The sequence below is a fragment of the Perca flavescens genome, chromosome 5 (assembly GCF_004354835.1).
Source record: "Perca flavescens isolate YP-PL-M2 chromosome 5, PFLA_1.0, whole genome shotgun sequence".
NCBI lineage: Eukaryota > Metazoa > Chordata > Actinopteri > Perciformes > Percidae > Perca > Perca flavescens.
Window position 1 is genome coordinate 23,941,169 of NC_041335.1, and position 14,085 is coordinate 23,955,253.

Genomic DNA, 14,085 nt, shown 5'->3' on the forward strand with positions numbered 1-14,085 from the left:
TGGATTTGCGGCGTTGATGGCTTCCCTATCTGGGTGTCAAGCATGTACCGTGGGTGTGCTACACAACATCCAAAAATCCTAAATCCCCCAGGCGGCTTTTGAGAGGCAAAAGAATCTGGGAAAGGGACTGGCTGAGGGAAACAGGAGTGGAAGTTAGGGGAGGTAGGGGGCTGGATGAGGGAGATACAGAGAGTGTGTAATAGGGAGAGAGAATCAATGGGTAGCCCCGGAGAAAATAAAAGCCATGACATCATCGTATGGCAAGGAGCAAGAAGCGGGGTGGCGACGAGCAGGGGGAGAGAGAGGGAAGGGAGAGACGAAAGCACCCACAGTCACCCATTCTGCCTCTCGGGGCCCATCCTCTGGAATGGATAAGAGCCGAACAATGTACTCTCAATGAATGGGATCCCAAATCCCCCAGGAGAAAAACAAATCACCAGTGGGAAAGGAGGAGGGCCAGGGAGAGATGGAGAAAGAGACAGAGAGATGGAGAGAGAAAGGGAGACCCTTAAAAAGATGTGCACACAAAGCAACAAAGCATCTTGGGACATGTAGAGCCAGGCAAGTAGAGACTGAGACAAAGCTGCCTTTGTACCTCCTGGCTGGTGGGTGGCTTGGTGCGAAGGATTTGAACGTGGTAGCATTTACATGAGAGCTCTCCAATATATTGATCGGGCCATGTAATCCCTCAGATGATCAATGAAAAGGTTGGATCAACTCTCGGTGTGTTGTTTGTTGGGTTTACATGACAAGAGCATGTGGGAGGCAGGAACAGGGCTTTACATAACTCGTCAGGGAAGCTTTGAGTTGCGTTTAAAGTTTGGCCTGCTGCTCGTGAAGCCGATTTGATGGGCCCACGTGAGGCAGGGAGGGATGTTCAGGGACCCTCTGATCACAGCACCTCCTCGCAGAAGTCAAAATGGGATGTTTAATTGCATTCCTCATCACACAGTGTTAAATAAAATCACAGCCTTCAATAGGAGGGCTCAATTTGTGTGCGTGTGTGTACATGCCTGTGTATTTTCATGCAAGCGTGTGTGCCTTCAAACAAAGAGCTTCCGTTCCTTCGTGATTACAACACTGTTGCTGTAAGCCAGAACAGAGAAAATAAATGAGAATCACAAGAAGGAAAGTCTTTCATGTCTGATGCTTTGATAACAAAAACAAGCAGGTTCCCACAAACTAGAATAAGTTGGCTTATAATTCGGAGTTAGCTGGGGACAACTTGACACAAATATTTCAAACAACAAATGAAAGATTCACTCATGAATAAGTCACAAAAAAGGGGGGGGGAAAAGGAAGAATTGCATTATGACATTATTTTTGGAATCAATAAAATAGGAAGAGGCTGGAAAAAAGAAGCAGCGCATATGCTGAGGTAGCTAGACTCTGATCTGGCAGAAATATGATCTTTCTGACAATTCAGAAGCACTTGTGAATGAATGAGTACAATTAACAGCAGGGATTCTATGATGCTTTCAGACACTCCTCCTATGAGAAATCTGAAACAATATACAGCTGGAACTATTATTTAAGTCCCACATTTGTCTGAAAGTATACTGAACGACTTCTGTAACAGCAAGGGAAAGAAACATTTATTTTCTTGTTTTAATAATAATAATAATAATAATAATAATACATTTAATTTATATAGCACTTTTCACAGACACAAAGTCGCTTGTTTTAGGCGGCTACAATAAATGGACAGTTGACAAACTACAGTTTTGTGTCTTCTATATAATGATTTGGATGTACAATGTGACATTTCACAAAGACCTGTGTGAAATTAAGATGCAGGAAAGTTTACTTTTTAATTTAATTTGTATTGAAAAATTAGAGGCGGTGAAATAGGGAGACCAGACATTGAAAAGAAGTCCAGGGCACAAGTCTCTGAGTCAAAAACAATTGCGTAATGTGCACGGGTTGGAACAGTGGGTAGAGCAAGCGCACATTATATTTAGAGGTTTATGCCTCGATGCAGAGCTCCAGGGTTCGACTCTGACTTGTGACAATTTCTTGCATGTCTTCCCCCTCTCTCTCCCCTTTCTCCTCTGTCCTGTCCATTAAAGGCAGAAAAGCCCAAAAGAAATTGCATAAAAACTATGCTGAAATAACCTGGAGCCAAACACTGTATATCTACCAGCTAGGAGGTGTTGACCCTGACCTTTAACCTCTGCGCTCCATGTAAAGGGTTGGAGTAAGGCTGCAACTAAACTCTTGACACTGTATTCTACAAAATGTGAGAAATTGTAAAAATGCCTAAAATGAAGTCTTTAAATTGCTTAGTTTGTCTGGCTAACGGTGAAAAAAAACCAAACCTATTCAATTTGAAATTATACAAAACAGACAAAAACTGTAAATACTAACATTTGAGAAGTTAGAAACTGGAGGACTGGAGATGAAACAAATAAGGGGGTGCTAGTCTTTGAATCAAAATGCTACAACAGTCTACAAAGTCATTCTCAAGTTCATTATCAACTATCAACTTTAGTGTCCTATCAAGTAAATTGAGTACTCCCACTGTGGGAAAAAGCTGTCCTTGCTCGCAAATTTTGATTGAATGTTCCAGGGCTATAGTAGAAACACAAGAAAAATCTGGGGTTATTTTTTTTCAGATTTCGTCTTGCATTTAGTTAATTTTTCCCTTTGGCGGTTTGAAACTCAAAAGAGCTTTGCTTATCAATTCTCATCAAGTATGTCTAAAGCTATCAGTTAAACATGTCCTTTGAAGTCTGAGCCAGCATGTGGAAGCTACATTAGCTGACTTGCTCTTACCCCGTGCCTTTGCGGCCTAGCGTGTCCACAATAAATATTGAAATCGGCGGTGGCTGCCTTTGCAAGTGGATGTTCTGTATTATGAATGTCACCCTACTCTTAGTCGGCAGAGCAGTGGCTCATTCTAATGCCAAAGGACTGAGACGCAGAAAGAGAGAGAGACACCATGACTGGCAAGGGATTTCAACTCTCAGACTCATCAAAGCAACATCAGTGTGTACTTGTGTGTACATGTTTTGGATTAAAAAAAGAAGATGAGAGAAGAAGAGAATGAGTCAGCATTTTACTATACGGTCAGGGTGCCCCAAGCACATCACAGTGTTTTACATAGAGTAGCACACACAGGAGTCACAAGAAGAATGTAAAGGGTCGCTCCATATTTTTTGGAGAATCTTGATTTTTTTTTCTTGTAAAATACTTTGTAGCTTTACCTCTTTAAAGTGAAGGTTCGGAGTAATTTCACCCTAGGATCCTTTGCACCATGACCTCGAGCCAAACACCCCCCAGAAGCTTTTTTCACCCGGTCGAACATTGGGAGAGTTAGCGTAGAGTAGCGTTATCAGCTGAATAGCTTAGCGCAGGGGCTAATGGATCCATGTTTGTATATCTCGTAAATGACCCCACTAATAATGCCCGAAATGATACCAAACGTCTACAGTAGTACAAATAGGTTATGTATTCATAAAACGATGGATTGGAAAGTTTGTAAGTACACCAGAAGTTTATGTAAATAACACTTGCCTGCTGGCTTCTGCTCTCTGCTGTTGTTGTTGCTGCTGCCGGCAGTAAGACGAGTGCTTAGGGCCGTCTACAAATTACAACACCGAAAAGAGATGCAACAAAAATATTTTTTAATTTAACTTTTTTTTTTTTTTAAGTAAGTGCTGTAGTATAACTAGCAGGAGACAAGTAATAATTGAGGTAAGTTTGGAGACATTACCTTATTTAATCATTAAATTAATAAATATTTTTGTTGTATATCTTTTCGGTGTAGTAATTTGTAGACGGCCCTAAGCACTCGTCTTACTGCAGGTAGTAGCAGCAGCAGCTAGCAGAGGAGAGCAGGCAAGTGTTCATAAACTTCTGGTGTACTTACAAACTTTCCAATCCATCGTTTCATGAGTGCATACGTAACCTATTTGTACTACTGTAGACGTTTGGTATAATTTCAGGCATTATTAGTGGGGTAACTTACGAGATACAAACGTGGAACCATTAGCCCCTGCGCTAAGCTATTCAGCTGATAACGCTACTCTACGCTAACTAATAGGTTGGATATTTCAGCCTACATGTTTCAAATGTATTTTATATCTTGTATGTAGTGTACTACACAAGAAGGTTAGTCTGGGGACAACCTTCACCCACAGGAATGTGTAGAATCTATTATGAGTTTGGGTACAACTTTCACACAGAGGAATTGGAGCCAGGAATGTGGGAATCTATTAGGAGCACGTGCCATAAAAGGTGTAGTTTAAGAGTAAACTGTTGCACTGAAATAGATAGCTTGAAGTTTGTGAGGACAAAAAGTAAAAAGGAGGAGTTATTCTGATGTTCGTAGAGACACTATGGGTACATGCTCACTATGGTGTACACATGGTTATCTTCCTTTCTAGGAGAAACCTTGGCATATACATTTGGTGCATGTCAACTGTTCTCTCTTTCATGAAAATATGTTTGTTTGTTGTGTGAATAAAGCTGCATTAGTCTGAACTCATTGTACTCAGCATTTGTTCAGTCTCCATCTCCTTTCCAGATATTTCCCAGATATCACTAACGCTACTCTACGCTAACTCTCCCAATGTTCGACCCAGGTGAAAAAAGCTTCTGGGGGGGTGTTTGGCTCGAGGTCATGGTGCAAAGGACCTTAGGGTGAAATTACTCCGAACCATCACTTTAAGCCTCTAGAAACTATTTAAACTAACCAAACTCTTTGCTTAAGGTGCTCACAGTTATTAGAACTACGTAACCTCTGTTGAGGGGTTGATCTACTTTTACATCTCGTTTACAAGCCAAAAAGGTTGGAAACCACTGAGTTAGATGACTCCTTTTGCAGCCAATGATGCCCAATGACAGCCCTGGTTTCATTCCTCCACATGATATGGGATGCCTGCCTGTTGCATATTTCTGGAACATAGTGGTTCTTACAGTATAACGTCAACTGTAGTCCATGACGGTGCCCACCACCATAGCTGTCTTTTCCCCAAATGATTTGTCAATGCTAGGCAGCATTTTAAAACAACAAGAAGAGACTGGGCTAACTGTACTGCTAAGAATATGAAATCCACTCATTAAAAGCCTCCTCATTATCTCTCCATCAAACTTTGAATTTATTCTTTTCTGCCTGTAATATACTACTACTAATACTGTACCTGGAGCTTTCTACTGCACAATTTAATTGTGCAACTGAATGCATTATTAACGCTTTGCTGCTGATTCTGTGGCCAAATATTTGAAATGTGACTAATGGCCCTCACGCTTAGCTCAATCATATATTTTTCATAAAGTCCCTGTTATTATCTTTAGCTGTGTCCCAATTCAGGGGGTTGTGTCCCAAGCTGACACAGCTTTTTGTCTTATTTCAAGCTACTTTTTGCTTGTTCTCTGACCTATTTGTTTTCTATATGTTCTATATGTTTATGCTTAATAAAAAGCTGATCAAAAAATGATTCTCTGATTACCACTTAATGCCTGCTCACTGCATTTCTCATTCATCCAAACATTTTACACTGTGTAGCTTCATCAGAAATACATGAGAGTTGGAAATACTTAAATTGCCATCCACTCAGCAAGAGAGCATAAGCAGCACAGATATAAATTGAGGGATTAGCTGCACAATAACATGTTTAGTGTCAAGAGACACTATCGGCTTTTTAACTTGCTTCTCTTCAAGCACAGCTTTATCCCACAAAGATCAAGCATCTGCAGACAACACACCTCAGAATTAAAATGGGTGGATTGTGTACTTCTATTTCAAGGTATTTGCTGTTAAAATACCTAAATCTAGAGTGTAGAGTCCTCTCCGTGAACCATCACCTTATCGTGGTGGAGAGGTTTGTGTGTCTCAGTGAACCTGAGGGCTGTGTTGTCTGAAGCTGTGTGCTCCTGGTAGGGTCTCCCATGGCAAAGTGGTCTCAGGTGAGGGGCCAGACAAAGAATGGTTCAAAAACCCCAATGAATAAACGAGGTAGAGATGGAGTGACCCTGCCCGGAGGAAGCCCAGGGCCCCCGTCTGGAGCCAGGCCCAGATGGCGGGCTCGTCGGCGAGCGCCTGGTGGCCGGGTTTGCCACGGAGCCCGGCCGGGCACAGCCCGAAAAAGCTACGTGGCTCCCATCTCTCCAGCCCATGGGCCCACCACCTGTGGGAGGAACCGCTGGGGTCGGGTGCGTTGTCACACGGGTGGCAGTGAAGGTCAGGGGCCTCGACGGACCAGACCCGGGCAGCAGACGCTGGCTCTGGGGACGTGGAACGTCACCTCTGTGGGGAAGGAGCCGGAACTGGTGCGGGAGGTGGGCGCTACCGGTTAGATCTGGTGGGGCTTACCTCTACGCATAGTATCGGTTCTGGAACCATACTCCTGGATAGGGGTTGGACTCTTCTCCAGAGTTGCCCAGGGTGTGAGGCGCCGGGCGGGTGTGGGGATACTCACAAGCCCCCGGCTGAGCGCCGCTACGTTGGAGTTTACCCCGGTGGACGAGAGGGTCGCCTCCCTACGCCTGCGGGTTGTGGGGGGGGAAAACTCTGACTGTTGTTTGTGCATATGCACCAAACAGGAGTTCGGAGTATTCGGCCTTCTTGGAGACCTTGACTGGAGTCCTGCATGGGGCTCCACTGCGGGACTCCATTGTTCTGCTGGGGGACTTCAACGCACACGTGGGCAATGATGGAGACACATGGAGAGGCGTGATTGGGAGGAACGGCCTCCCTGATCTAAACCAGAGTGGTTGTTTGTTGTTGGACTTCTGTGCTAGTCATGGATTGTCTATAACAAACACCATGTTCGAACATAGGGATGCTCATAAGTGTACTTGGTACCAGAGCACCCTAGGCCAAAGGTCAATGATCAATTTTATAATCGTTTCATCTGATCTGAGGGCGTGTGTTTTGGACACTCGGGTGAAGAGAGGGGCGGAGCTGTCAACTGATCACCATCTGTTGGTGAGTTGGGTCAGGGGGTGGGGGAAGACTCTGGACAGACCTGGTAAGCCCAAACGGGTAGTGCGGGTAAATTGGGAACGTCTGGAGGAGGTCCCTTTCCGACAGACTTTCAACTCACACCTCCGGCGGAGCTTTTCGTGCATCCCTGTGGAGGCTGGGGGCATTGAACCCGAGTGGACAATGTTCAAAGTTTCCCTTGCTGAAGCTGCGGCGAGGAGCTGTGGTCTTAGGGTCTTAGGTGCCTCAAGGGGCGGTAACCCACGAACACCGTGGTGGACAACGGTGGTCAGGGAAGCCGTCCGACTGAAGAAGGAGTCTTTCCGGGATATGTTATACCAGAGGACTCCGGAGGCGGTTGCAGGGTACCGAAGGGCCCGAAGGGCTGCAGCCTCTGCCGTGAAAGAGGCAAAGCAGCGGGTGTGTGAGAAGTTTGGAGAAGACATGGAGAAGGACTTTCGGTCGGCACCAAGGTGCTTCTGGAAAACTGTTTGCCACCTTAGGAGGGGGAAGCGGGGAACCATCCAAGCTGTGTACAGTAAGGATGGGACACTGTTGACCTCAACTGAAGAGGTAATAGGGCGGTGGAAGGAGCACTTTGAGGAACTCCTGAATCCTCTATGTTAGAGGCAGAGCTGGAGGATGATGGGGGATCATTGTCAATTTCCCAGGCGGAGGTCACTGATGTAGTCAAACAACTCCACAGCGGCAAACCGATGGAGTGCCCTCTCCAGGTAGGGAATGAGTCCTTACCCCAAGTGAAGGAGTTCAAGTACCTTGGGGATTTGTTCGCGAGTGAGGGGACAATGGAGCGGGAGATTGGTCGGAGAATCGGCGCAGCGGGTGCGGTATTACATTCAATTTATGGCACCGTTGTGACGAAAAGAGAGCTGAGCCAGAAGGCAAAGCTCTCGATCTACCGGTCAGTTTTCGTTCCTACCCTCACCTATGGTCATGAAGGCTGGGTCATGACCGAAAGAACGAGATCCAAGGTACAAGCGGCCGAAATGGGTTTCCTCAGGAGGGTGGCTGGCGTCTCCCTTAAAGATAGGGTGAGAAGCTCAGTCATTCGTGAGGAGCTCGGAGTAGAGCCGCTGCTCCTTCTCTTCGAAAGGATCCAGTTGAGGTGGTTCGGGCATCTGGTAAGGATGCCCCCTGGGCACCTCCCTAGGGAGGTGTTCCAGGCACGTCCAGCTGGGAGGAGGCCTCGGGGAAGACCCAGGTGGAGGGATTATATCTCCAACCTGGCCTGGGAACGCCTCGGGATCCCCCAGTCGGAGCTGGTTAATGTTGCTCGGGAAAGGGAAGTTTGGGGTCCCCTGCTGGAGCTGCTCCCCCCGCGACCCGATACCGGATAAGCGGACAAAGATGGATGGATGGATGGATAGAGTGTAGATGCATGTTTAGCAAAAACTCTCTTAAAACAAAGATAAAAGTACAGATTGTTTTTGTGTGTGTTTGGGACAATGGGAAACTCTGCACACCATTAGTAACTACAACTGTAAGTGCCTGAGGTGAAGAGACATCCCATACAGTACATACTACTATTATTACCACTACTAAACTGACATTAATCCATAGCTTGCGTAAACAACAATGGATTGAAGGACATTTACACAAACTTCCTCCACACGTTTCATTCGCCTCCCAATCCTTCTATTCCTCTTTATCCTCTTCCATTGTTATCTCTTGGTTGTCATTCCCCTGTTTTCCTCTATCCTTCGTCCTTCTTATCACCTTCCCCTGCATTCTCATCTTCTTCCTCCCATGCATAGTCCAATCCTATTTTCATATATACACATATATATTATATATTATATTAAATCCTAGGTATTTTAATGACTCAGCTGTTTATCCTTGGAATAACAAACAAGCGTAGCAACAGGTCTCATTTCCTACCTATAATGAAAGAGGCCATTCCCACCCATCCTTTGAGGGGTAGGAGTAAGGACATTTACATGTGTGCAGACGTACTGAAATGCTTCCTCAGTACAGCAACTTTCCACTGAAACCGATACAAATTCAGTTTAAAGAAAAAAGCACCTCCCCTGGGTGGGGTTCTACACTTACTATTGCACGGAAGCAGAGACAGTGATATACAATAATGTATGCTGTTGGTCACCACATTTGGGAGAGAGAGGGGGAAATATTATAAAAGAAATTCCCATCACAAATGCTTCAATTAAAAACAGAAAATCCTAAAAAGCAGTTCCCTTATTCGTCCAAATATGTCTCCTAAAATCTCCTCCACTGTACTGTACATATTCTGTATGCCAAATATTGTTTGGTGAAGGAGATGTGAAGCTCCCTGGCAGTCATCCTCCTCCTCCTCCTCCTCAGGGAGAGTGTTAATGAGGGAGGCTGGTCAGATGGGAGAGTCTCTGACTCTCCACTTGGGTTCCAAGCAATCAATAATATGCAGACGGCCACCCTCGCCTTCCTTTTCTTTTCTTTCATTTTCTTTCCTTTATCCTCTTCATCTTCATTATTTTACCCCCTATGTGCTTTCATATTTGCTTCCTCTCCTATATAAGGGAGAGCACTTATATGCCCCCCTCCCCTGACCCCTGTCTAATTTCTCCTATTTGCACTTTTGCCTTTCCTTCTCTTTTAGACAGTTGGCAATGAGGATGTTAAAAATCTGCCTTGTAATTAGTATGACACTTGCAGCTGAAATTTACTTCTATTCACAGTCATCGCAGTGTTTTGACATTCCAGAAGTTGAGCTGAGCAATTCTCAAAGAGTTGGGAAGAAAACAAACTTACTGTCAGGAAACTCTAATCTGAAAATACCAATGGAAATCAAATTTTAAAAAAACACTGTGCCCACTCAAACTGCTTTAATACAAAGTTAAACGAGGTATCCTATCCATCTCTCACTACTCTCAATACTTTACTGCCCTTTAGGGATGCTTTCCAACCTGTGAGACAACAGTGCCCCCTGTAGCTCACCAGAGGATGTGCAGCTCAGTAATGTTCGGTGAAGTTGATCCCTCTACACTTTTAACCAGCCTTGTTTTAGCCCCCCAGCTATCTCCTCCCACAAGGGGAATTGTGTAAGTGGATTTAAATAAATTCATGCCTGTTCTGCTAGCCTAGGGAAAACACAGCAGAAGACATTCAAAAACAAAGAATAATTCCAAATGCTGTCGCATTCACAAAGTTAAAGAAGAACATATATTTTTTTCTAGCTTACGCCTATAGGCCCAGATTTAATACGGCAACAATTTGAAAATGCCATGCCTAATTCCACGTTTAGACTGAGCCGGCGTTCTCAAGGGACTGAATACAAAGCAGCGTGCAAGAAAGACACTTGACTAGTCAGCTGGAACAACACTATCCAGGCTCGGGGGATAATCAGTCCCACCATTTTGAGACCAAAACTGCTTTAAAAAGAAACCAGCCATACTGTAACTAAAATTGCCATCCTTTGTAGCATTTACAATCTGCACAATGTATTTCAAAAATATGTCAAAACATCAACAGCACTTGATTAATTTTATCTCACTAAGTTCGTGGGCATATTTAAGATTGTTAGAAAACATGTCTTAATGAAAACATTAAGACAAGATCAAAGAAATTTCAATCAAATCACATACTGGCTGGAAATCATTTAATGTGAAAAAAGAAACAGCCTATTGCGTTCTCACTTCTTTTGCTATAGCAACAGAGCAATCCTTCTCTCAGTGGAAACGAAAGAAATGAGTAAGGGAGGCTCATGAGGTCTTGGCTATTAGAGTAACTACATAGCATTAGCTAATTGGGATCCAAACAGCACTACTGAATACAAATGAATGGGAACATGCTACACTGGAAACTCAAGAATCAAAACCATATTGGTATCATCTTTCTTAGTCCTTTCCTTTCATGCATACAAATATTTAGGACAAGGCTTCATTGGGATGCTGCACCAAAATAATTTGCTTTAAATTAATTATTAACACTAATATCTATATGCAAATATTGAGTATTAAGAATATAAATAAGTAAACCATATCTAAGCATCACTAATAACGCCCATATGGCAGACATCTAGACTAAAACATATTGTAAATAAGCCTGAACTGTGCATAAATGGATACAGTTCAATGCTAGTTAGAATACAACCCTCCAAAAAAATGCACAGACTGTCCAATTCTAGCTACACTGAAAGTCTCTCAAGAGAACAAATACACCCTGGAGGTTTCAGATAACAAGCTCCCTGATCTCTGGTCTTTACACTTCAGTTACTTTGGAGCCAGATGTACGTCTACCTCTGGGTCAAGACAGACACTAGTGGGATTACCGTCTATTAGCAAAGAAAGAGGAACAGACTGGAGATGCTTCTCATTTGGCATAAACACAGAACTGGTCTCTGATTACAGTGGATAATAAGTTTTTTTTGTATGTAGTTAGTGTGAATGGTAAGAGAAGCAGAGCAAGGATAATGACAGGCGTGCATACTGATTATGTACTCATAGAGTGTGTGTGTGTGTGTGTGTGTGTGTGTGTGTGTGTGTGTGTGTGTGTGTGTGTGTGTGTGTGTGTGTGTGTGTGTGTGTTTCTTGCTTCAAACTTCACGTTCACCTCTGAATCTGCTTATTACAATATGACTAAGAAAGCATCTGAAAAAGCAAACCTTAATCTTCTAAATGTGTGTGCGGTAGCTTAAACAAGAACTGAAGCTAGCCAACATTTTATAGTGTGAGCCTTAACTAACCATCGTTGTGCCAGGTTCTAGGATACTCAACCCTTTCAGCCAAACGCTCCATTTTGAAACAGTATGCATTTTAATGTATTAGGTTGGCACAAGGTTGGAGTGGGGGTCATGGGCAACCGAGCTCTCTGTGTCTGTGTGTGTGTGTGTGTGTGTGTGTGTGTGTGTGTGTGTGTCGGTTCACACCTCAGAGTCTTCATTGCGGAGCCCCAGTTGGAGGACAGCACTGGGAGACTTCAGTCTGGCTTGGCTGGACTGGGCCATCTGCAGGTTCAACTGCCAGCCGACATACTCCAGCTGCAACACACAAATGGAGCCAGTCTTTCTTTAATATTGACATAGTTGTATTAAAGCCTCGCACTTCAATTTAATACATCTTAGACACATTTTCAAAGACTGTGTGAAAAAAACTTTAAGGTGGACATTTTCCAACAAAATAACAGTGGAAGATTTCTGAAAGAAATAGGTATATTTATTTATGTATATATTAACATTTTATTAGTGCTGTTTCTCTATTATGTTCTCACTATTTGACCTACATTTTTTACCGTTACTTGATTATTCTTATTGTTTTAATTAATTCTATATGTTTGCAAAGCACTTTGTAAATGTTGATTTTGATAAGTGCTATAATAATTAACTTTATTATAATATAATTATCATAAATGGAAATGTGCAAATCGAAAACACTGCCAAGCAAACTGTTGAAAATAATGATAATAACTTTTTGACCTTTCCTCTGTAACTCAGACGTGTTAGAGTGTGTGAGTTTGTTCTAGGGCTGCATAGAACAACTATTTCCATTATCAATTAATCTGCCTATTATTATTATTATTATAATTATTATTATTATTATTATTATTATTGGTCTATAAATCACGGTATCCTAGAGTACTACAATGTAAGACCGAGAAAAGCAGCAAATTCTCACATTTGACAACCTGGCATCGAATTATTTCATTATCGTAATAGTTGCAGATACATTTTCTATCAATTAACTAATTGATTAAAGGTCCCATGGCATGAAAATTTCACTTTTCAAAAAAAAAAAACATTTCAGGTTTTTTAACATTAATATGCGTTCCACCAGCCTGCCTATGGTCCCCCAGTCGCTAGAAATGGCAATAGGCATAAACCGAGCACTGGGTATCCTGCTCTGCCTTTGAGAAAATGAAAGCTCAGATGGGCCAATCTGGAATCTTTCTCCTTATGAGGTCATAAAGAGCAAGGTTACCTCCCCTTTCTCTGCTTTGCCCGCCCAGGGAATTTTGCCCACCCATGAGAGAGAGACATCATGGCTTTCAAACGAGCAAAGTGGCAGTTGGTCTCTCTCCTCCTCAATAGCTACAGACACAGAAATGGCCCATACTAAGGAAAGCTCATTGTAGGACTGGCTCTAGTGGCTGTAATTCTGCACCAAGGCTGAATTTCGGGAAAGAGACTTCAGATACAGTATTAGGTGGCCACTAAGGTCTATATAAAAGCACCGAAAGAGCACCATGTCATGGGACCTTTAATCGACTAATTGTTGCAGCTCTGATTTGTTCTAGATTTTCTGACTTATTGTCAGGTCATTTATGATAAGCTGTGACTTTCTCAAGTTGGTCTTCCAGTTTTATGAAGATGAGACTGCAAACCTAGTCTTTAAAGAATAACAAGTTTTTTAGACGAAAATTGAGTATTCACGAGTTATTAATATTAATGGCTTGTTTGCTGGCCAGATGACCTATAGCAAACATGATCGCAATAAATCACTGTATTACCGGTATCACACTTGAATATGGTAATGATCATGGTTATCAAGATTTACTTTTGTAGAACTTTGCTTAATCTCCTCAAAGTTTAAATTTGCACCTTGTTTCCAAGCTGCATGTTGCCAGACTATTACTCTCAGTCTCAGTCAGCTGTAGCAGTGTGATAGATGAGCAGCACTGAGTCAAGGCAGGGCAGTTAACTGTTTTATGATGCAGAGAGAGGCCATAATAATAAACCATGTGTGACTTATTGGGTCTGGATGCTTCCACGGCTGTAGAGGACAGGTGTGAGGTGAGGAAGGGCTGGGCCACATTAATCCTAACTGGAACAGCATCCACATTAGCATGAATAAACAACACAATATGATGGGTTACTGATTTTACATCCAGTATATCCAAATAAATACATTTAAAGAAATGAACCAAAATAAATAAATTGAAATAAATACATATGCTGTATTTTATTATTATATAAAACAGAAATGACTAAATAAAAGACAAATCAATGACAACTAGCACACAATACCATATTAATATATTTCCAGTCTAATGTACTGCTGTATTTCCTGCTCCATTGTGTTAATATTTCTGGTAGCTGTGTTGTAAAGCTGGTAATCAAAGGAATAATCACTGTTTACTGCAGACAAAGACAAATCTCTTATTCTCTGTAAAGAGCAGAGTTGATTAAAACAGGAACTGGGCTAATC

General features: G+C 42.6%; 1 protein-coding gene across 2 annotated transcripts in view; it reads right to left on the reverse strand.

Moving 5' to 3' along the window:
* commd10 (COMM domain containing 10) overlaps positions 1–14,085 on the reverse strand; it is a 66,009-nt gene that overhangs the window by 45,532 nt on the left and 6,392 nt on the right. For both annotated transcript variants that reach the window (XR_003692589.1, XM_028578483.1), the window contains exon 5: positions 11,811–11,921. Coding sequence is in view for 1 of the 2 variants with exons in the window: in XM_028578483.1 (XP_028434284.1) it covers positions 11,811–11,921 (111 nt within the window). In the remaining variant the exon portion in view is untranslated. The remainder of the gene's footprint in view (positions 1–11,810; positions 11,922–14,085) is intronic.